This window comes from Rhinolophus sinicus, chromosome 1, assembly GCF_057876585.1.
Source record: "Rhinolophus sinicus isolate RSI-liver-muscle chromosome 1, RSI-T2T, whole genome shotgun sequence".
Lineage (NCBI taxonomy): Eukaryota > Metazoa > Chordata > Mammalia > Chiroptera > Rhinolophidae > Rhinolophus > Rhinolophus sinicus.
In genome coordinates this window covers 175,314,082-175,339,245 of record NC_142501.1, presented here as the reverse complement: position 1 = coordinate 175,339,245, position 25,164 = coordinate 175,314,082, and the positions used below count along the sequence as shown (strand labels likewise).

The 25,164-nt window shown below is 40.8% G+C and overlaps 1 protein-coding gene across 2 annotated transcripts in view; it reads left to right on the top strand.

Annotated features, from left to right (window-relative positions):
• UNC5C (unc-5 netrin receptor C) overlaps positions 1–25,164 on the top strand; it is a 370,467-nt gene that overhangs the window by 332,653 nt on the left and 12,650 nt on the right. For both annotated transcript variants that reach the window (XM_019741125.3, XM_019741124.3), the window contains 4 exons: positions 3,835–4,003; positions 7,115–7,348; positions 21,653–21,802; positions 23,862–24,026. In XM_019741125.3, coding sequence (XP_019596684.1) covers positions 3,835–4,003; positions 7,115–7,348; positions 21,653–21,802; positions 23,862–24,026 — 718 coding nt within the window. The remainder of the gene's footprint in view (positions 1–3,834; positions 4,004–7,114; positions 7,349–21,652; positions 21,803–23,861; positions 24,027–25,164) is intronic.

Sequence of the window (25,164 nt, the reverse complement as noted above, 5' to 3'; positions counted from 1 at the left end):
TTCAACACTACTTCTTTCAATCTCTAAAACACAAAAAGATTCTTATCATTATTTCTTCTTTGTTTTTCATTCCATTATGAATTCCACTTCACTACTTCCCTATTTATTATGTTCTTGCACCTCACTGGTTTAATAAATTATTTTGACACCTACCGCTCCTTCTTTCTCTTGCTGTCCCTCCTCCAAGAATGGCACCCATCAATATTGCATGCCAGGGGTGTGTGTGGAGAGCACAGGTCTGACAGCTCCCCGTCCCAGCAGGGAGTCTTCTTCCTTCTGTTCCAACTCAGTGATGAGAAGAACCCCTCCTCTTTCTGCCTCAAGCACAGACTGCTAAAAGCAGACTGAGAGACAGATGTTTCCAATCCCCAACTGTATTGCAAGGACCACTTGAAATGGATTCCACTTTAGTCTCCTTCCTTAAAAGTTTAATGCTTACTTCTCAAGGTATATTTGTAACTAAAAGGTAAGAACAGTGCTCAGGAAAACACAATCATTGCTTTTTTTTTTTTGGCCCAGGTAGGAAAAGTAGAGTTTAAAAAGCTCAGAGCAGGTAGTGCAGTACTTTTTTAAAAATAAATTTTATTGGGGAATATTGGAGGGTAGTGTGTTTCTCCAGGGCCCGTCAGCTCCAAGTCATTGTCCTTCAATCTAGTTGTGGAGGGCACAGCTCACTGGCCCATGTGGTAATCGAACTAGCGACCCTTTTGCTAAGAGCTCACGCTCCAACCAACTGAGCCATCTGGCCACCCAGGTAGTGTAGTATTAGCTATGACACAATGAAAGCAAAACTTCACTCATGTTCTAAGAGAATGAATTTCAGACTGGAAGGAAGGAAGGAGGAAAAACTGGGTTAAGAGGAAATGAAAATGAGGGGCAAAGGGGACGGTAATGATTTCTCAAGCTGCCAATAACCTTAAGATTTCATATAGAAGTACATTTCCAAGTACTCCAATAACTTTTGATTTAATAAAACTATGTTGTTATTAAGTAGAATCGAGACAGTATTAACAGACTAAAAAGAGACAAAAAAGTTGTTTTGATTTTCTAAATAGAAGGAAAGAAAAGCCATATGTTGCTGAGATCCTAGTAAAATTTTAGAATAAGGAAATTTTAGAATTTTAGAAGAGGAAGCAATGATAGCCAAGTTTTATTAGGGGAAAATGTGCCAAATTTTAGTTGAGTCCTCAGAACTGATGATGATATTTGTCAAGAACTGAAGAATCTCTAAGATTTACTTGTGAGCTACCACAGATTCGTGAATGCTGTTACATGACACAGACTCCTGGTCAGAGACAAAGGACAGTTTATTACTCATAGCAATCGTAGCATCCAGAGTATCATCATTTTTGTGCCAGTTTCCTGAACCCCAGTTCCAAAAGAGTGATGCAAACGGGGTCAGTGACATCTACACACTCAGTGGTTGCACTCCAGAAAGGACCCCTGAGCTTAGGTAACCTGGGCCTTTTATAATGGGAAGTAGATATGCCTGCCATTTACTCCAGAGGTAAGCACTATCTTCATCTTCCAAGGCAATTGCTATGTAATCACCTTGAAAAGATAGTCAGGAACATGCAAAAGCATGAGACATCCATAGAGAATTGTCTTTCAACAATATTAAAAAAAAAAAAAAAAAATTAGTGACAACCTCCATCACTCATTGAGTATTAAATGAGGCCATAGATATAAGCTAACTTCTAAATTATGTAGTATTTAATACATAAAATGTAGATTGACCACACAAAAATCCATTTCAATTGTCTGTTGAAGTTATAAAGGAATTTGATATATCCCTTGTAATATCCATGTGAATAAAATGGAAAGATGTGAACTGGACAATGTATATTTTAATGGATTTATATTAGGCTGAATTAAATAACTCCAAGTATTGATGTCAGAGTGGAGAGAGGTTTCAAGTGATGTCCTTGAAAAAGTCTCTGTCTTTATCCTGTTCTTGTATTACAATGTTATCAGTGATTGGAATGAGAACATAAATGGCAGGCATATCAGATTTATGGAGGATAAAAGACTGGAAAAGGTGGCCAATAATTGGGGGAAAGACTAAGCATTAAGAAATAGATGACCTGAAATTTCCCTGAAACTATTAAGGTGTAATTAAATAGCTAAATATAAATTTCTGTACGTAGGTTCAAAAGCTATCATTGCAACCATAGAATTATAGAGACTTAGCCTAAGACATTTTGTTTTAGGAATACACAGAGTTGTTAGCTTTAAGAAATTGCTCGACCTTCTTGGGGCTTCATTACCTCATTTTATAAAGGCAATGCTTAACCATATTATCTCTGTCTTTCCATCTAACTGAAGCCTGCTAGATAATATTTATAAATAATTACTTGATTGAGAATAATCTAAAGCAACAATTTTGAGGGTATTGATCAAACTCCATATACCAAATCAAAGCAATAGTCTAGACTCTATAATGTCTATTTAAGTGTTACATTCATTTCAAGATGCCCCATTTTAGTTGACATTGAAACAGACAAACATCTATATGTGAAGATTATATAATCTATATAATGAAGATTAAAAATATAGGGAGAGAGACGGAAACTATGCTTTTCCAGCTAAAGTCTAAAAAAAGATTGGAGAATTGAGAGGATATTTGATCTGAAATACAGAAAACTTTTTAGACACCATAAAAATCTCTAAATATTTGAAAGGCTTTCATGCCAAAGTGGAAAGAAAGCAGAGCAAGGATATGTGAAGAGAAGTGTCAGGAAAGCAGATTGTGTTCTTTCTAAGTAAGAATATGTTGTAAATTAGAGTTGGTAACAGATGAGAGACCCTCAGTAATGGTGGACCACAATTTTGCGTGTGTCTAAAACACCCACCGCATGTCAGCATATTGTAGAGAGATTTCTGCTTTGGATGGAAGGTGGTACTTGTTGACCCTGAGGGCCCTTCGTCCTCTAAAGTTCTATGCCTCTCTGGTTTCTTAAGCCACTCTACCTGACAGAGTAGTTTTGAGTACTGTTGTTAAGAAAGCACTGGTTTTAGTCCTAGCCCTAGCACTGGTAGTTGTGGGACTGTGGGCAATCCACTCAACACCTTGAGACTACTTCCTCACATACCAACTGATAGCTCAGGTTCATTTATCCATTTGCTTGTTGATTACAGTCTTATTAGGGAAAGAGTTTAAGGGAATTAAAATAAAACCTATGAGATAAAGATTTTGAATCTTTAAGGTTTTTACTCCCCTACTCTCAGAGTATGAAGTATACAAGTAGAGATATTTCATTTTAAAATGCTGTAGAAAGAGTTATATATTCTGTCTGGTAATATTTGAATGAATGAATGTGCCATACTAGCCTGAATTATTCCTGGAAAAAAAAGCATTTGGATGAAGTTTAGCTCTATGGTGTCCGTATTCTGAAGTGATGTTTTAAAAAGTATTTTTCAAGTTAGGTCCTAAAATAACCACAAAAGTATTTAAAACCCTATGAGACCAATGACAAGTGTTATCAGAAAACATGGTTCTGTTGCCTCTTAAGGACTCTGTACCTTCTCATTACACCCTGAAAATATCCGTCCATGGATTCAGAGGACATCACCAAAGGCAGACCTGTGTCTGAGGGAAGCAGATCAAAGAGATGCAGGCATATCCACTGTTATCATAAAGACCTTCAGTCCTGCAAGACCAAAGTCTTGGTATAAAGCGCTTGCCTTTCCATGTAGTTCTGTGTCACTATCACCCCCAAAAATAAACTCCAAGAAGAAACTATTTGTTCAATTTTAGATTTAAATTCTCAAAGAGTACATAGCACAGAAATAGGATGGAAATGTCACTGATACTGTTCTCTGCTCTCGTCCTAGGCCACCCACGGAAGACACGCAGACACTCTTGACCCCTGTGGTAAGCTGTGGGCCTCTAGGAGCCCTACTGACCCGGCCCGTCGTCCTCACTATGCATCACTGCGCAGATCCCAACACTGAGGACTGGAAGATACAGCTCAAACACCAGGCAGCTCAGGGGCAGTGGGAGGTGAGCTCTTGTTGGATAAAGATGCAACATAAGAGCAATCCATGCAGATAAACAGGAGCAATCGTGAGAAGCAAAAACATTTTTAAAATGAAACATGGATAGAATTCTAGCTTACACTCAAAATGAAAAAGAGAGAGAGAGAAAAGGACAAAGAGAGGGGAGAAAGAATGAGGGAGGCAGGAAGGGGAAGAGACAGACAGACTGTTTATTGAATGCTTTGTCTACTGACTGATAGACATAAAGAAAATGGTCAAGCATGAGCTAGCTCATAGGGAAAGTGCACTTTGGAATCTTACAAAAGTCTCTTTTGGAAAAGACATACTGTATCTTGGGAAGGGAAATAAATATATATATTTATATTTATTATATTTATTATTAAACATATATTTATGCATATATATATGCATATATATGTGTGTGTGTGTATATATATATATATATATATATATATATATATATATATATATAACTTGCAACTAGAGAAACATTGCACCTGGGTCAGAAAACGTTAGGCACTTACTTGTAGACAAGTACTGGGAATCTAGTTCTTCTGAACTTAACCTAGGAAAACAGAAAGGGTATATCTTCTACACTCCACTGGAATGAAGAACACCTATGGCATCCTGGCTCTCAGTGGCCATTGCCATCATAGCTTCCTAAGGACAGTACCTTAAACAGATCCAGTTTTTGACATCAGAACCCTTCAGTTAGCACCTAAAGTTAAGTGCAAAAGGGTTTGTTACATTTACCACAAAGATTTTATACCTAATGTCTTTTTAAAGCTTGCCTGTGTTTATTATTATCCCTTGAGTAAATAGTATCTATTGTTTTAATGGAAAATACCAAGTAAAAAATTACATTTTAGACTATTCTCACAAAAGCATGTTTCAGGAATATGTTTATCAAAAAATATCAAATAGTTGTAAAAGCTACCTCTCCCTGTATTTTGTGTCGTTACAAAGAGAAGTATATGTTATGCATTGTGTGATTACTTACGGTGTTTTTCTTTTAGGCAAGAAATTTTTGGAAAAAATATACATAAAAATTCAAGCCCCTAGTATTTTAGGAAAAAATAGCATTAGAGTTAGAAAAGCAGCAGGGCATCTCTGGGGTTGATTCTTTTTCTATGGGCATGTGTTGTTTCCTTTCTATGGACATGTTCTCCTCTTCGTCATGTGAGGGGATCACTCCTTCACAGAGAACTTAAAGTTTATGATTGAAGTCTAGGGATGTATATACTTTATGTTCGGTTAAGGCAAGACTTAACCAAGTCTAACTTCAGTTCCATTAATCTTTAATGATATATCTCAAAACATTCCAAAGTCTTAGTCTCAAGGGACTTTATTGCCCTGTCTATGTCTGAGTAATTTGAATAACACTTTGAGTAATAAAAACATCAGTAATAATACGAAAAGAAAGAGATGAGAGGAGCAGAGAGAAAGGGAACAATGCTTCTGAAATCACTCTTATTTATACTTGTGACAAGCACATGGGACATCTTTATTCTTGACTGTATCTTCTAGGAGACTTGCTGTAACATGTCTTCATTGCATGATGCCTAGCTTATGCTCGTTCTGTTAGAGAAAATAGCTTTTTCCAAGTGTCCTTTTGGGGCTGGAATAAACCTGGAGGTACTGCACTTCCATTTCTTTTTTCTGGTTCAGTTTGAGCTTCATCTTTGGGTACCAGTATAGTTGAAGATACAAAGCTATGAGAATACAGCTCTTACTAGGGCTCAGATGATGTTGCCAGTCCTAACTAATAAACAACCACCTGAGGGGACTGCTTCTCTCCTATCTTTGTCCATCCCCAGGGACTCAATTTATGATGAAACAGTCATTCCTATTTTGGACAAATAACCATTTGCTCACCATGAACCAGGTCCACTGAGATACCGTGGGAAGCAAAGTACACACAGTTCCTGTTCTGTGGAGATTAAGTAGCCTAATGCATGGGCCAAGTCATGCCCACACATTTTATCTCTCCCATGTGAAATTGTATTAATTACATTAATTAAATTGAATTAATTAAAAGTTGGAAGAGTTCACATAAATATCTGAACTTCCAGCTTCTTTTGAAAAATGAAAGGTTGTACGCTCAAGGGTACAATTCCTGTGTAGCCTGAATTCCTGTGTAGCCTCCATGGGCTGAAACAAGTGGAGACTGAGCTCTTCAGCCAGCTTTGTGCTCTGCTTCACCGCGGTCTGCCCCACTTGTATTGCTGTCTGCCCTTCCTGCTTCACACCTTTCTATTGCCTGGCTGCCCTGGGACGTATGTGGAATTGTGATGCTTGGTTTATGGATTCTACGCTTGGTCTTTCTTCTGTAGCCTGAGTCATCTGGATAAATCAAAACCTGGTTGAGTTAGTAACTGTTTTTATAGAATTCATCACTTCACTTCCACTTATTTTTATGTTTTTCTAATTTTTCCCCAAAATTTAAAAAGATGAATTGTTTAAAGGCTGACATGAAAAATAACAGAGAATAGTGTCTTAAAAGTATGGACTTGGCCATATTGTGCTTTCTGTAGAGTCCAGCAGCCCAGATTATTGAGGAAAAGAAGGGTATGGCTTTGGAAAGTAATTGGAGGGTGAGTTTGGAAGAACACAGTGGAGTCGTATTGTATAATTCCTTAATTCATCTAATTCTTTCAAACTCCTAGATTTTAAGGGGGGAACATTACTACTCTGCTGTAATGACATTGATATAAAATAGTACTTTTGGATTACATAAGAAATTGAGAAATTAAAACATTAAATTCTCAGAAACAGATAATAAACTCAGGTGAACTGAAGTTAGAAGGATAATTCATCAATTTCCTGGGGAATTTTATGTAGATTTCAGTATTGCAGATTCTCAGATCAAAACATGCTAAGTAAAGAGCATCTAAATAAAGAATATTAAAGTATAAAGACAAGGGAAGTACAGGAGATTCTGATAAAGAATGGAAATAGAAATACAATAAAGCCTGAGAAAGAAAAAAGAGCAGGACAAAGAATTATAACATTTAGGAGAAGACATCCTGCTCCATCCACCACCACTGGCCACAGTGACAGTGGTCAGCTGGACCCTCAGGGGCTCAGCCACAGTTCCTTCCCTCTTGTCCCCCAGGACGTGGTGGTGGTGGGAGAGGAAAACTTCACGACCCCCTGCTACATTCAGCTGGACGCAGAGGCCTGCCACCTCCTCACAGAGAACCTCAGCACTTACGCTCTGGTCGGGCAGTCCACCACCAAAGCGGCCGCAAAGCGCCTGAAGCTGGCCATCTTTGGGCCACTCTGCTGCTCATCTCTGGAGTACAGCATCCGTGTCTACTGTCTGGATGACACCCACGATGCCCTGAAGGTAAGCGCTCCTGCCTGAGCCGCCCTTTCCACCTTCACACAGAAGCCACGGTTTGGCGTGACTGTGCGTGTGTGTGCGTGTGTGCGCGCGCGCGCGCGCGTGTGTGTGTGTGTGTGTGTGTGTGTGTGTGTGTGCATGTGCCTGAGTGGATGCACACAAATGTTTAGCCCCAAAAGATGCAGTTAAAAAAAAAATTAGACGGTTCTCTGAGGTCAGGATGATAAATGAGCTGTTTCCATTATGCTGATTCCTCCCAAGAGCTACTTTTGTTTACCTTCCTTGATTTCCTTTAATGAAAAATTTAGAAATGGGAGAATTTGGCAACGGGACCCATGGATGGTAAATAATCTGCTTCCATGTTCATCTCAGCTGTGTTCTTCCTATAAAAGGAATTGGTGTAATCGTTCACCCTGTATGTTTCTCTTGTGTGCTACTGTATTTATACACTTCCCCATTCTTTATATGAGGATTGCGAGGAAAAGCATTAGCATTTGACAACAGGCGGCTGCTTTGCAGAATAAATGAGCTGAATTCCTGATGGTATTATTGCCATTCATTTTATCTCATTTGAAGCTTTAAAGGATATAGTCAGTGCCTTTGAAGAAGTTATAATCTAACAGGAGGAATAAAAGAAGCATGCCACGGCCTAGGAGACGAGTCAGAGTGTGATAAACGCTATAGATGAATGCAATGTTCTATGGACATTCAGGACAGGCATCACATTATTTTAAGGAAATATGACAAGAAGTCAACATTTGATATTGGCCCTAATGGAAGATATGGTTTAACCAGCAATAATGGGAAAAAAATACAAGATTTCTATGTGAAGGGAACAGCGTGGAAAAAACACAGAGAGAACAGTAAATACAGACTCTATACAGGTATATTATTTCCAGTAAGCTTAGAATGATAGATAGGTGTTTTATGGACTTTGACTGCCAGAGAGAAGAGCTGAGATTCAGCTTCTTGAGGTAACGGAGAGCCACTGGAGACATTTAAACAGAAGAAAGACATGGTTGGAAATATATGTTAGAAATAGTTTGATGTCAGTGGGAATATAAAGTCAAGTTACAAAGAAAAACATGTTAGCGTTGGGGTGATGACAGAGGCGTGAGAAGAAGAGAATAGATGTGCAAGGTTCTACTTAAGTAGTTCTTGCAGGACTTGGGGACTAACATCGAATGGACTAAGCAAAAGATCAAGTCTGCCTCTGAGTACCAGTGGCAAATGCAAGAGGCAGGTAGCTTTGGGGTGTGGATCTGGTGCTTTTGCTTTGGGAATATTAAGTTAGAGATATGAACAGACATCAGGACAAAGGTGCCCAAGGCACAATTAGAAACATGGGTGTGGCTCTCTGAACAGATTGCATATCCTGAGATAGAAACTCAGCAACCAGTTCTATAACATTCATATTTGTCATCTGTGGTGATCAGAGAGAATATCAAGGGAAAGTAGAGGACAAAAATAATAATAAAAAGTCATAAACATTACTGAGAACTTGCTATGTGCCAGGCAAGATTGTAAATATTTTTTTATTAACACATGTAATCTTCACAGCTAACCTGTAAGATACCATTATTTCCATTTTACTGATGTGCAGTCCAAGGCCCAGAAAGGCTACGTAGGTTGCTCTAGGTCACATAGCTATCGAGTGGAAAGTGCAAGTTCGTGCCCAGGCATCTGGCTGCAGTCTGGATTCTCCAGTCTTAAAAAGTGGGTTTCTTGAAGAGCCACCTCCAGAACATAGGGACCAAGGCAGGGAGGGGAGAAGGGGGGACCCTGCCATTGCAAGGGAGCAGGGAGGGCACCCAACAAAGGAGCTTCAGAAGGATGAGCACCCCAAGAAGGGAGAAGTGCAAGAAAAATGTGTCAAGGAAGCCAAAGGAAGCAATATTTCTGAAAATCAGGGTATTTCTTTCTAGAGTTTCCATCCAGAGAATATTTCTGGGTCACGAAAACTTGAGTGTTACAGATGGTTCCATGGAAGGGATAAGACAGAATCAGTCGCTGGATACATTTTTGATTGTTGAGCCTGCAGGAGTTTCTGATGTTGAATAAATGATGTGAACACACAGCTCTAGTGTAAAGCCTAAGGTTATTTCTTTTATATTCTTTGCAAATGTGATACTTCTAAGGCACTGTCAGGAAAGAAATCATCCCTGGCTTAAATTCTTCTTAGGGAAAACTGTATTTGTAGAGGGGTCTGATTAAGGCAAATCTTTTTTTAACAATTCCAAGAAAAGTTCATTGCAAAAAGCATACCATAGTAGCTCTACATCGTATTTGAAATGTCTGATACACATATTTTATACTAACACAAATCGTTCTTCTCAGGTACCCTTGCCCTTTCTTCCCAACAGACACACACAAATCCATGCCAAAAAAAAAAAAAAAAGTAATGTTCCTAACATAATTTTGATTATTTTAATTAGCGATCAACACCAAGAAAGACTGATATACAGGTTTAAGCAGTGAAAACAATCCAAGAGAAGTTTGTATTGTGGTCAGGACTTTCCGACTAGACATTTACAAATTCTCAATATCTGGGGATCCCAACTTAGCCTGAAATAAATATGAATAATGGATAAGACTTTCTTGCACCTCATGGCCTTTTAATAATGCAGGAATACCAAAATCCTAGTTAAAGGTGGGCGAGCTATCCACCTTACCAAATAGACAGTTAGTGCAGTGTGGTCAACACTGCCTCACACCCATGAATAAATTGGATCCTTGGGGCCCATAAACTCAGAAAGGCCCTTTGTTACCTCAGTTTTGCACCCTGCACACTTTTTGGCACCTTGCCTGTTAATGATCGCTGCCAGTCTCTCTCTCATGCCCTACTTCTCTAATCTCTGTTATCCATAAATACTACCTTTTGTAGCACCCCGTCCAGATACCCCTCCTTCTTCAGGCCCACCCTACTTCATGTTCTTCCCAAATCAGTAGTTCTCTGTCCCACACACATAGGAATCCGCTCCGGAGCTTTAAAAAGACTTGCTCCAGGACCCCAACCCAAAGGCTCTAATCTAATTGGTCTGGATATTGGTGTTTGTTTGGTTGGTTGGTTTTTAGCACGTTGTGGGTAATTCTATTGTGCAGCCAAGGTTCAGAACGATTATCCAAACCACACAGATCTTTTTGGAACTTTAATCCTGTTAAGGACAAAGTTTCCTACATCTTCAAATCGTGCTCTCCCCAACTCTGTCACTTGTTCACATGATCTGCAACTGGTTCTTCCAAGTAAGATGGCATATCTCACAATTCCTGCAGTGGAGACAACACCCTTTAACAACAAGGCCAGGAGGAAAAATGCCAATAGTTCTCATACCCCATGACCACTTCTGGGCATTACTCTACTTCACTGGCTGGTTCTCTGTTCTGTTATTCTTTATTCTGTTACTGTTATTCATTACTCATTTCAGTTCCTTAGTGCAGAATCCCCTTAGTATATATCCCCACCCTAGCAGTACCTGCCTCATGGTCTTTCTACTCATTTTATTCCCAGCATCCTCTCAAATTCAAAGTCACCACTAACTCACAAGTCCTTTGTCCCAATTCAGTCTAATAGCCTTCACATCATCCCACATTATCTATTCTCCAGTGTAGACACGTTCTAGATTTCATCCTTATTAGCAACTGCACCAGGATCTCCACCTGCTAAGATCTTTACCTGTGCAACACCCCCTTTCTGACCACAACCATCTGACCTTCCATCCCTCACACACAAAGCACATGCAAGCTGCCCTTTGTTCTTAAGTCAGAACTGTCTCAACCTTTTGTGACCTCCTATTCCACAAACCTCATCTGCTCTTACCCATAGCTACAGGGAACTCACTGTCACTCTGAAATCTCCCGTCTGAGGCTGCTGCAGTTTCCTAATTTCCATAGCTAAAGATGATCTCCACTGAACAAGCCCTCTACTTCTACTTCCAGGCTGTTGAGTTGCTCTAAAAAGTCACACATTTCTAATGGAGTCTATTATGCTCTCAAGATATCTCCCCTAAGCTATGCTTCCCCTAGTTCTTCAAAATCCTTTCACTTCTCTTCTTGACTCATTAGATTTCACAGAGCACTTCTTCTAAGTCTCTCCTGCTCTCCTGAAGCCCCTGATTGTGTCATAGCCCCTTCATGTGTTGCAGTGACCTAACTCCTATTGTACCATCCAAGGGATGATCCCTCAGATGCTGTCCTTTATCTTTGAAACTTTCATTTCAGCCTCTTCTCACCTTACCTGGGCAATGATAAAAAGGAGCTCCGCTTCCTTCTGTGTGCTTTAATCCAACTCCTATACCACCTTCATCTCCAGCATAGCAAATGATGCACGGAAGTGGGTCTCCCTGGACGTGATCTTTTCTCATAACCACTGCTGTGTACTGAGGATTCTTTCTGAATTGCAGCAAACCTCACTGCTGCACTAGGGCAGAGAGGGAAGCCCAGTGGAGGGCTCATTCTCAGGGTTTAGAACCACTCAGTCTGGAGAGCTATTAGAAAAAGACAATGTCTAGAGCTGAACTTAGCAAGAATATTAATTCCCACTTATTATCATATGTGCTTATTTTTTCCATGTGGATGGGGGTGGGGGGAAGGATACCACCACGTCAGTCTCAAGTAATCCTGATCATTCTTTCCTCTCTCACCCACCTCTTTGGGTTCGGCAGCTTTCTAACAATGTCTCTGAGATTTGTTAAGCCTGGGGGCAAAAATCATCACCTAAACCTTAAAAGGTGCTTCAGCTATTGGGAAGCATTGATGTAGAATTAGAATACAGGGCAGTGACTGCTGGAGTAAAAAGTCAACGCTGCTGGGAGACAAAGGATTATTTTTTTATTATTATTATTAGTTTCAGATGTACAAAACAGTGTAATAGACATTTATTATTTATATCCCTCACACAGTGATAACCTCCCTCCCCCCATCTACTACTCCTCTGACATTGCAAATCTTACCATTTGCAACAATATAGATGGACCTAGAGAACATTATGCTAAGTGAAATAAGTCAGAGAAAGACAAATACCGTATTATCTCACTTATATGTGGAATCTAAAGAACAGAATAAATGAATGAGCTAATCAGGAATTCTTTTATACACCTTTCAGGTGGGTTTTTTCCTGTGCATATGCTGAAAGGAGCAGTGGGAGCCATTATTATGTGCAAGTTGAGTTCACATAAAGAGAGAAAGATGCTAAGAATTCTGCAGTAATTTAGAATCAACCCCATGCTCGAAAAGAGGTCACATCTATTGTAAAGATTGTGCTGGGTGTTATCACAGCTTTTCTCTTTCCCTCCTCTTCAGGTGATTAAATTAAAAATATTGGTGTTTTCCTTCCATTATTTGCAAGACTTAAATCCTAATGGAAATAGACTAGAAATTAATAGAGAACAAGATTATAGTTGGGTAAATTTTGAAACACTCCAGGAAAAACATACATATATATAGAAACAAGTAATTTCTGCCCCACTATCCAAATGGTACAATTTGTGAGAATTTCCTTTCACAATAAAGGGCTTCATTCTGAACTCTGAGGAGTTATTTGCATACAATCTAGGCAGTATATGATGTTTATTGAATTTTTGACAAATGTATATGCGATACAAACCAAGTAATGTGTATTAACACAAGCTGGCTTTCCTCATGTAGTCGTTTGGCAATGAGAAGAGTCTTCTTTTCATTTCTTCAGTTTTCACATACCCTAATCCAGGCTACAGTATGGTATAGTAAGTCTGTGAAATATCATATTTTGTGGGGGGGAAAATAGTAGAAAATAAAAGAAACACTGAAAATTCAAGGCACTATGAAATCTAGTTAAGAACTTTGTGATACTCATTTGGGGGGTGGGCTGCATTTGTAGTCAGGTAACCTAAAAAAGTTTTTTTGTGTTTTTTTTATCCTGCCACTTGGTGCCTTCCTCACCAGTGTCCTTCTGACGCTCCCTCCATGACAAATTGTGACTCTATTGAACCCAGAACACCTGAGGCCTGCCTCTTCTCGGCCTACTAACATGGACCCTCAATTGAATAGGCCCCATTAACCTATCTTTTCTTTCAGTTCCTTCAAACAACCTCAAAACTAGCCTGACCTGTGTTTCACATTTTCAGAATCCTTGTCTCCCTAATTACCCTTGGCCCTTAACATGGGGGTTAGGGGCACTGACTCCTGCACAGTCAAAAATCCATGTATAACTTTTGACTCCCTGAAATCTTCAGATGTCCCTTGGTACCTATGGAGGATTGGTTCCAGGATACCAGCGGATACCAAAATTCTCAGATGCTCAAGTCCCATGTATAAAATGGTATAGATTGATGCATGTCAGTTTTCTACATCTGTGGATTCCTAAATGCAGATCGAAAATTCTGTTTTCAATCCATAATTAGTTGAATTCATGAATGTGAAATAACAGGGATACAGAGGACAGACTGTATATTTATTGAAAAAAATTCATATATAAGTGGACCCACATAATTCAAATCCATGTTGTTCAAGGATCAACTGTAAATATTCATACATGTAACACATGTATTAGATAACACCTACAAAAACTGTGTTAAAAGTTACAAATTTGTTTTCCCTGTGAGAGCATGGACGGATGTGGCATGATGGGAAAGCTTGCCTCAGGCTGGCTAACTCGATTGGTTCTGCCACTCATCAGCTCCGTGGCCCTGGTCATTGAATTTGACCTCTTTTGACAATCATTTGGTCTGCATAAGGGACCCTCAGAAGATTCAAGGAGATCAAAGTTATTAAATTTCATGGTACAAAATAGACACTCAATAATGTTAATTATCTTTAGGCTCAATGAAGATAATGGCTCAATGAAAATATTAACTCTACTTGCGATCTAATTGGGGGTGAGTTTCAGGTTTAGTGGTAGGCTAGCTGGTCAGCCATGTAGGGGCAGGGATTATAGAGGTGTATCTAAATGTATTCCGTCTTTATCGTCTTCTCATGAGACATGGCCCTGGCCTTGGCTCTATCACATATTTGAGAAATGACCTGCCATGTTGAATTTATTTTTTTAAGAGAGAGAGAAAAGAGGGAAGAGGAAATAGACATTGTGGAAGGCAGAATAACACCCTCCACACACACACACAAAGATATCTACACAGAATGTTCAGAACCTGTAGCTGTGTTAGCTTACATAGCAAAGGGGCTTTACAGAGTTCTCCCCTAGAGCCTCCAGGAAAGGAGCAGCCCTACCAACATCTTGATTTTAGCTCAGTGGGACTTGTGTCAGACTTGTGACCTACAGCACCATAAGGTGGTAAGTTTGTTGTTTTTAAAGTCTCTAAGTATATGATAAATCCTGACTACAGAAATAGAAAACTAATACAGAAGTTAGAAAATAACATGTTAAGGGTGAAAAGAAATACAAGAGGATTTCAGAAGTTCTAGAACAACCTAGAAAGTCCTATTCCTAATACATAGTTGTGGGAGATTATCTTTTCCTTAGAAGTATGCCCAGAGGTGGACACGTGACACAGTCACTTCCCTGAGTACTACCCTTTGGCATTTTGCTTCAGACGTGTCACAAACCACCCTGACTAGGCAGACTGGAAGTGGCAGCTCAAACCAAGCATCCGTGGTGGCAGCAGCTGTGGGAGCAGCAGGCAGAGCCCTAGAAACTGAGTGACTTGACTGGAAACGTTTGTACATGGTCACTGGCGTCCAGCCTTGTTGTTATTAGGGATGAAATATGGCAGACAAACTCAGGGGGAGAGCAAAGCTCCCCAGCGTGAGCATGAGAAGAGAAAGTAGCACAGCCAGGCCAGATGCCAGCAGTGATGACCAGAGCCAGGTGGAGAGGCTGCTGGCAGTCAGATGTTCCCCACAGCCAGCTCTGCAGCCTGAGGCCTGAGGCCAGAGGAGGAGTCAGCACGGGGGGAGCCGAGAGCAACGTGGCTGAAAAGCTGGCAGGGAACCAGCAAGAAGGATGGTGCTCTGTCTGGCCTCTGCTTTGGAAGAGGACAGGCTCACAGCTGTGATAGCCACAGTGACAACAGCCTCAGGAGCAAAGAGAGAAATTTCTCATCCTCAGTGACAAGGGCAGGTTTCAGCACAGGATGAAAGAATGAATAGGAGCAAAGCAGGTTCCATAAAATCTGATGGGAGATGTGATTTTTCAAAGAACACTAATTAGCACAATCCTTGAAGGTTGTTGGTCTTTGGAGGTTGAGCACACGTGTCATGTTGAACATTTGCCAGTTTGTTCTTTGTGACCCCAGAGCCCTGCATCCATATGGCAGAAGCATGGAGAAGGTGGGCACAGGTCTTGAACTGCACAACTCGGCCTTTGGTGCCTGGTCCAGCACTCTGGACAGAGCATGGAGTGCATGTGGGTCCCTTTCCATGGGGCGGTCTAGCCAGGCCAAACGAAAACCCCCTGGAGTGCAAGGCTGGCCGCTGCTTCACTGCCCTTCGCACTCTCACCCCTGGGTGGGAATCTTAGTGATTTCCCCACGATAGCTGCCTCCACCTGCTCAGGGTCCTGGCGCTGTCCCCAGGCTCCTCAGCAGCACTAAATACCATCAATTCAGCGTTCTGTTTCCACCAAAAATAAAGAGTATGCAGACAAATCACATCCCAGAAAATACCAAGAAAGAAGCAAGACAAAGTGAAGCAAAGCCTTGATTTAACCTCCTCTAACCTTCTCTGCCACAAGAGATTTTAATGAGTTATATGAGATTTAGGTTTAATCATTTGTGTTTTCCATTCTCTAGTTGATAAGATTTCTAATAAGTAAAGGAAAGGACTGATTGACAGGAGAGATGTCGGAGGGAAAACAAGACAGAGTCAGAGACACAGAGAAGGAAGTGAAAGGCTAGATAACCCACAGGTAGGACATCCCCTCTTGAGAAACTGGAAGCCAAGACAAGTGCCTCCGAGGACGAGGAAGAAGGCACAGTTCAGAGCAGTGGTGTGAGGCAGGAAGCAGGTTCTCGAGCAGGACGAGGGTGACCAAAGGACAAGTTTGAGCACCGAGTGTGGAGAAAAGAGCCAGGGCCCCAGCACCTCCCACAGTTCCCTACACAAAGTCACTGCTTCACACTTGGGAAGACAATGGTCACATTTTTTAACACAAGCTTCAAGCATCTCAGTGTACGCAGCTGTCACCAGGGGGTTCTCTTGTGCATTCTTTGTGAGACTGACCCTTCAGGGAAATTTGGCCAGGCTGGAAAGGACCGGGAGGAAGAGGAAGAACCAGAGCAGCAATGCAGGAATGCAGAGTGAAAATTCTGGGGTGAGGAAACCAGAGTGGAGGAGTTATCCAGCTCATCCCAGGTGCCTTGTTCTGTCAGTCCTTAATGAGGGGAAAAACCTATCATCTCAGAGCCTGGGAGAGCTCTGGGTGCAGGCCAGAGGGGCTCCCGTTGTACGCAGAGGCCTTTAAAACAGCTTGGGTGTATTGTGGCTCTTAAGTGGCCCAGGCTAATGGCTTGGCATGGATCATGTCTTGGTTTAATTGGTTATTGTGTAAGCTGCTGGGTTGTGGAATCCCTTGTCTCTGCCTTTCGAGCAATCCCTCACAGGTTCCCTGAATCAATAGAATCCTCACTCAGGGCCACCGAGAAGCTTGGGATGGGGAAGTAGCCATCTCACAGGTTTGCTCAGATCCCCATGGGGCACCAGGCTCTGTGGGGGGCTTGCTGCTGGGGACATTACGACTGGGGTTCTTGTGTGTATTTCAGATGGGCTAGAGATACCTCTGTTGATAACCGGCCCCTGAGAGAATCTTTTCAAGGTTAACTCAGAGGGGTGGAAATGGAACTGATAAAGGAAGACAGAAAGTGACCCCTTCTGTAGAAGCAGAACAAGCTCCTCAGAGCACCAGGTAGAATCACCTGGGGCCAAACAAGGCGCTGAGGTGGGGGTGCTGCCAGAAGGGAGGACAACCTTTGCAAAGGAAGGTGACATTTATATTTCTGACAACAAAGAGCCTAGATGATCCTCATTCCTATGATGCCATTTTTTTCCCCAGGTCATGATATTTTTCTTAAGTCTTCCTAAATCTTTTGACCTTAAATATATTTTGTTGCTATTCTCTTGTAAGGTGTGTGAAATAGCCTAACAGTTGGGATCCAAAAGCAGACTGTCAGGAAGCTGTCTTAGAGCAGAGCACACACTGCTGGGGTTGCGTGTTTATATGTTGGTCTCCCTGCCGTTCTTCATGAGTGACTGGAAGCAAGGACGGAACTTGCCTGTGTGCCCCAGAGCCTGACGTGGTTCCTGGCAGAGCACATGTGCGTCATTGATGCTGAATGGGTGCTCCCAGGAAGACTGAGAGAAAAGCATTTAACTGTGACTATATCTTATTGATACACACATCTGTTATTTTTTTGTTGTTCCCACACTTATCTGTGTCATATGTATAAGAACCAAAATGATCACATGCAGAAAGAATTTCAAAATTCAAGCTTTTTAAAATATAAGCTACAGTATTTTTAAGTGGGATTGGCTATAAAACATCTGAAATCATAATACTTAAACCGTAACAATACGGAATAAAAGCCTGATTCGCCTCTCAAGTGGGCTTGTTTCTTCTGTCTTCTGACACAAAACTGATACATGGGATTTGCTGAATGTGGCAAGTCATCTTCAACGCGTGTGGTTTTATATGATGTTAGTTGTCAAGGAGTTGTTTTATTTATTGCTTGTAATATCTTTAATTTTCACTCTCATATTTTTAATTTGTGCTTTAGTTATTGTCTTCACCTTTATTTTGTTTCCTTTAAGTTGAATATTCGGTCCTGAGTGTGATGATACCAGTTGCTACTTTTCAGGAAAAAAAATGTTAAATTTAAGCTTGGTTAGGATCATTCTTACTGAGTCATTTACTCCTGGGTTGATATCTCCCAAAGGTTCTCATGAAAGGACAGCTGCCCAAGTCAGCAGTTTCCAAAATGGAGTTCACACATCTCCGGCCCAATGAATCTATGGGGCAAAAAAAGACAACATTGATTCTTCTGTGTTTGTCTTAGCTCATATTTTTAACTTTATATTTTATAATGTAATATTTTATTATACTTATGTGTTAATATAGGTATATAATTTATAAAGAAACGTTTGAAATGCATGCTTAATTTTTGACTGATGGGCATATGCAATCACATATGTTTAGAGACCTCTGCTCCAAGCCGGATGCATCCTGATGGGCAGTTTATCTTTCACCAGAGTTCAGGTCCAATCGAAAGGGAGGAAAAATGTCAGGTTTCTCCCAGCTCTGTGCATTCGGACAACTTCGTGTCATTCTGGTTAGTGAAGAGAGGGAAAGCTTAGGCGTGTGGAGAGTGTGTATTCTCTGGCCCAACTGTCTAAAGTGGCACTTTTCTTGGGACAGCTCTCAAAAAAAGGCTCAAGCCAGTCCAGTTTCTTTCCCCACTAGGAAGAACTCTTTACCATGACTTAAAGTCAATGACAAAGTCAAGGACTGAGCCTTATTCTTGGGTTAACTCCAAACCCAGACTTTGCACTCAACACATGGCATTAGATTTCTTGACTTCAGGGTCATGGCCAATAGGCAATTTAGGCTTTTTTCAATGATCCTCCCTGCCCAGAAAACTGACAATGCTCTCTATATCCTCTGGCAATCTATGTTGATTGTAGGAATGGGGTGTGGATTATACATTGTTGGGTACAATTACCTCCCGGAATGCAATGCATCTTCTTTCAGACATCCCAGGCAGATAATTGGGACATAATGAAGATCTATAGTAATCAGATAATTACTATCGATTGCTCTTTAGACGTCTTGATGAGGTAATTAGGGTATACTGGAAAGAAGCTAGAACTGATTGATTGGCATGACTGTAATCTCAAAGATTTCTAATTGTGTTTCTTTTCTTCTAATGGCTTATAAACAAACATCATTTTAGCTTTAGAATTTCTCAGGTGCCAGGTTCACAGGGAACATCAGCTTTCTCTATTATGCTAACTAGACACTGAACATGAACATGATCAACATAAGCTCATTATGCCTTCCTGTTGAAGCAGAAGGAACTGTAATTAACCCTCACTTTTCTTACTCGTCTTCATTTCCACATGGCCAGGTTCTTGTCCAGGAACGGAGTGTGAAGTGCTGTGGGAGGGCGTTCCATGAGGAGCACGTGTGACTCTGGGTTGAGTGGATCTGTACAGCCGTCTGGGCACCCTCAGAGCCTGCTGAGCCGTAGGCACAGCAGAGCCAGGACACAATGACACAGCCTATGTGTCCAGGTGGCCAACTGACTGACTGGGGAGTGGCTGACTGTTCAGGCTCCTGTCACAAGTAATAGCTACTCATCAGCCAGCAGCAATGTTGAATACTCTCAATGTCAATATTCTCAAGCAGCTGGACCATGCCCGTGTCTCCATCAGTGTGCTATTGCCTCATCTCTTCCATTAGACACTAATTAGAGGAGTGTCTGTCTGAGACCACATTCCATATTATCCTAATATTTTCTACACCTTATAGGACCTTTCAGCAGATTGCATTGTTCAGAATAGTGGCCTGAGTCAGAGATGACAGATGCTGACAACCACTAAAGAAGCAGCTTAAAATGAGCTGTTTACATCTAATCAATGATATCGGTGAGCTCTGCAATTACTGAACTACAATCTGGTTCCCATACTCACAATTCTCCACTGTGACCCATCCATACTTGGTACCGTGGTAGGTGCCCAATATATGTGTATGGAATGACCAGAATGATCGCCTGTGTTATTGAACCCCGTGTTTTCAACTGAAATATCACCAAAAAATAAAATTTTATTTTTCTTTTATATTTTTATTGAACCCTTGAACCCTTATTATTTTCTTGAACCCCTATTGAAGAAAAGAAAGGTCACAAACTGCCAACATATTTGTATCACTAAAACTTTTAAAGCATGAGAGGAGCCATGTGTGTGCAGGGATGGTTCAAACAGCAAAGGAGATCCAGGATATTTTGTTCATTGATAATTTGTGGTTAGATGCTGTTTGGATAATTGCAGCTGTAGCTGGAAATGCTTCATTAACTCCCATTAACCAGCTTGAGGAATGAAAGTATATATAGAATCTGTCTTCCTTTTACATCTTTATAGTATAAGTAAAGTTACATAGCTTTTTTTTTGCATCAGCCACAGATCTTGAGAAATGAGATGTTGTTTTTTTAAAATTTAATCTGAGTAACTGTTTAGTTCAATATTTGGTGCTGAAAAACCTTCCTAATCTGTATCAGAATATTTTCCTCTAATAGGACATACAATGAATATATTTTAATTTTTTTGATCACTTGGAATCGTGCAATGGATAATTTTAAGCAAAATTTTATTATTTTATTTCTATAAGAAACTAAAAAAGATTGAAAAAACGCCCCAAACACATTTCAAATTTTTATTCATTAGCTTGTTTCACCAAGTCTAAGACACGGATTTGTTTTCTAGTTCTTTAGCCATTTACCTAAAAGTTCGTTGGAAATCTACTTATTTATCTATTTATATATATTTCTACACACACACACACACACACACACACACACACACACACACACACACATATATATTTTAAACTGGGCTTTTTCCCATTTGGTGTTCTGACTGTTGTTTTCCTGTATTTGACTAAATATGCCTGTGGGGACAGAGCCCCAGAAAGCAGTTTCCAGGCTCTCGGCCTCACATAGACAGGTGCTGGCTCAGGTAGTAAATGGCCATCAACTGTGGTTGGATGGCCATCAGCTGTGGCTAGTTGGCCGTCAGCTGTAACCATTGAGCCATTGGCCACTAATATAACTGCTGCGGCTATGGAGCAGAGTTGAGGAGAGTAGAGGAGCAGAGTCGAGGAGAGTGGAGGAGAGTCGTAGGTCGGTTGGCAGAAAAGCGGACAGCAGGTCACATGTCCGGTGAACCCAGCCTCCAGTGAGACCATAGTGGTATGACTCCCCTACCTATGGCTCCATGGGTGTTCCTTTTTGGCCTCACCATATCCTGCGTTCTTATGTGGGGAGTGGGACCAGAGACCCCGCAGGCCGCCCAGCATGACAAATGGCGCAGAGAGCAGGGTCTCCCGCATGACAATGCCACTTATCTTTTGGTAAGTGCAGGCTGTACTGAATTTGCCTCACAACAGTGTGATATAGATTGCTGAAGCACACGTGATGGTCAGTAGGATCCAGTCAGATAGAAAGCGACAGGGGCTTCAGTTGGAGGATATCGAGGCTGCAGAAGAAGAAGTCACATGTTGCACAAGTTAGCAGGATGGGGGTAGGCACAGTGAGGAAACATTTTATAAGACAGCCAATGGACATGATATGATTCGGTAATTTGCTTTTGGTTTTGGGTGTGTCATTGTAGGAAGTTCTGCAGCTTGAGAGACAGATGGGAGGACAGCTCCTAGAAGAACCTAAGGCTCTTCATTTCAAAGGCAGCACCCATAACCTGCGCCTGTCGATTCATGACATCGCCCATTCCCTCTGGAAGAGCAAATTACTAGCAAAATATCAGGTAAGGTTCCCGAGCTGAACTGAAGGCTTGGAGACAGCTCCACAAAAGAGGACTAAACTATTTAGATATAAAATATTCCCTTCCTTGAAGTTAATCTTACATGAGCACTCGTTTCTCCAAAATAGCTTGGGATTATTTAGGATTTTTGAAAAATACTCTAGATATATTTAAAGGAATATGTTTTTTTCTTAATTTTTTTCAAATAATTGTATTGTCATTGTTTTGTTTTTAACAAATAAGATTTCTGAGTTCATCATTTCAGTTCATTTTCAGAGTAAATGTTTATATCAAATTGATTTTTAAAAGCCTGAAAATGCATTCATAGGAAATACAGAGGAACATTGTTATCCACGTGACACAAATTAGGCTTCGACCTTCTAGAAGAGTATCTTTCTGTTGAAAACTTAGAAGGAACCCCAGTTTTGAAAGTGAAATGGCATGTAAAAATAAAACCTGGTCAGAATTTTATTAAATACCAGTATGAAAATTCTGGCCCCAAGTCTCATCGTATGTACTTGTGGGAAAAGCATACGACTCCCCAGGGGCTTCCGCCTCCTTCTTCATCAGTCAGCCTGAGCTCTCAGGAGACTGTGTATGGGATCCCTCGCCTCATACCCAGTCCTAGGAAATGTACACACACTTAGATAAACTGTGAAGCCTTGTCTATGTGCATGCAAATCCAATTCCACGCCCCAGCACTGTAGCTGGACTGGTTTTGATTTCCTGATGTAAGTCAAGCAATGTACTAGAAGGGGGGAGGGGAAGATTTTCCAGCTCCATTCTTACTCTCATAGGTCCAGTACTCACAAAGAAATTGTGGGAAACAACCCTACTAATTTGCTAACAGTCTCCAGCTTCCACGAGGGTTGTGTGCCAGACTCTTCTGAATCGCTCTGCACTTGATTGAGAGATCTGGCTTTTAACTTTCTCACAAAATGTCTTCCTTTGCTTTTTTCTTATCCCTATTTTGCAGCTGCCATATAAGTCCACACATCTCCCCCCACCCTTTTATGAACAATTTGCTTTGTGCAATCAAAATGGAAAATGCTATTTATATAATAATGATAATTCGATATTAGTACGAGCTAAGCCTGGCTGCATTCTTATTATAATACAATCCACCAGACACTCATGCACTTTGGCTTATCTCATCTAACCCCAGGCCATCGAGGTACTCTTTTACTTATTCTGTCACAGATGAGGAAGCTGAGGCATGGAAAGGTTAAGTAACTTGCGCAAATCACCAAGTAGACAAGGGGAGAGTGTTCTCATTTGTGTTGAATTCTCTGCTCTTAACCACCGTGTCCGCCCATTTTTTTTTAATGTATCAACTGTTTTCTTTCTTTCCTTTATTGATAAAATATTCTAGGATGGGCTCTGTAAGGTGGTCTAGACTTTTTGAAAATGTATATCTGTTCGAGGCTTGGTATGTTTTTTTAGGCCAAGGACATTTCTGCAGCATCTACCCAAGTCTGCAATTTCCAAGTATAGTGCATGTTGCCTGCCCCCTGTCCTGTGCAGAGGGAGGATATAGGCATGAAAGGGAACTGGATCAGCAAATTATCCTTTAGAGCTTCTTTGCTTTTCTCCAGAATACCACGGCAGGGATTCCTTTTAATGAGCAATGACTGGAATGTGTGGGTTTTATTTTGGGGATTTTCTAAACTTAAAAAAAATCATTTACAATGGCTTCTCTCTCTCTCTCTCTCTCTCTCTCTCTCTCTCTCGCTCTCGCTCTCGCTCTCGCTCTGGCTCTCTCGCTCTCTCGCTCTCTCGCTCTCTCGCTCTCTCTTTCTCTCGCTTGTAAATGAGACAAATAGATTCTGAAGGCTGACTCCTTGGGTTCAATTCTCAACTCTGCCACTCACTACACGTAGGACTTTGGCTGAGCTATTTAACATCTCTGGGTGTCAGCTTTTTCATCTGAAAGAGGGGGATATAAGTACATTTGTTGTGATGACTAAATGGGGTAATATGTGGTATACTGAGAAAAGTACTTGGCAACCAGTGTCTGATAGTTACTTTTAGTATGTGTGGTTAACACTTTTATATCCTTTAGGAAATTCCTTTTTACCACATCTGGAGCGGGTCTCAGAGAAACCTCCACTGCACATTCACTCTGGAAAGATTTAGCCTGAACACGGTGGAGCTGGTTTGCAAACTCTGTGTGCGACAGGTAGAAGGAGAAGGGCAGATCTTCCAGCTAAACTGCACCGTGTCAGAGGTAAGAAGCTCTTGTCTGTCTCAGAAATCAGGGGAGAGAAGGACCATGGGGAGGAGAGAACATGTGGAGTATAAAGGTATCTCGATATAGGCCAAATAAGCAGGAGTCCTACAAAGGTTTCTATAGGTCCTATTTATTAAAAGAATTGCATTTTTAATGAACATAGGGAGCTAGATGCATAAAATAATATAATGAGGAATTCTTTTTGAAAAACGAGTCTTTTATTTTTTATGACATGAATTTAAGGATCATGTTCCTGCTTTTTACAACAGATCTGAATTCCAAATATGAGGTTTAGTGTAAGTAATGTGCACAAGGAATCACTTTTCCCCAGGCATCCCTTGATGTGCCACCTTCCCGCCTCCTCTACATCTCCCTGGTCCCTTCTTTCCTCAGGGAACCTGCCTGACACTGGTGGGGGGAGGAAGAGAGACCAGCTCTGACCCCACACCTCCTTTTTTTCTTCTTTTCCTTTTTCTCCTTGCTGAAAGGAGAAATCTCTTGGTCTCCTTTCTATCTTACACATCATTCGCCAAATATAAAAAGATTGGCAGAGGCAGAGGGGATAGGTGTGGACAAAATGGGTGAAAGGTACAAACTTCCGGTTATAAAAAATAATAAGTCCTGGGGATATAAGGTACAGCACAGTGACTATAGTTAATCCTACTGTATTGCATATTTGAAAGTTGTTAAGAGTAGATCTGAAAAGTCCTCATCACAAGGAAAAAAAATTATAACTATATATGAGGACAGATGTTACCTAGACTTACTGTGGGGATCGTCACAATCATTATGTTGTACACGTGAAACTAATATAACGTTGTGTGTCAATTATACCTCAATACAAATAATAATTAAAAAATAAAATTGAAAAGAAAATATGCCCTTTTCCCGAGGGTGGGAAAAATGTTCCAGAAATAGAAGTAAAATCTACGAATTTTTCCCCTAGTGGCCATCACTTTGCCTTTCTCGGCTATGATCGTCACTCAATTCAGTCAGGCATTTTCATATGTCCGTATTAAAGAAATAGCAATGGGCCCTGCTAATTAAAACCCCTCTATATGGAAAGAGCGGGTGTGCGTGAACTTATGGGTTACCTTGGACCCCAAGGCTGTAGTTTGAACAGTGGAAACCCTTC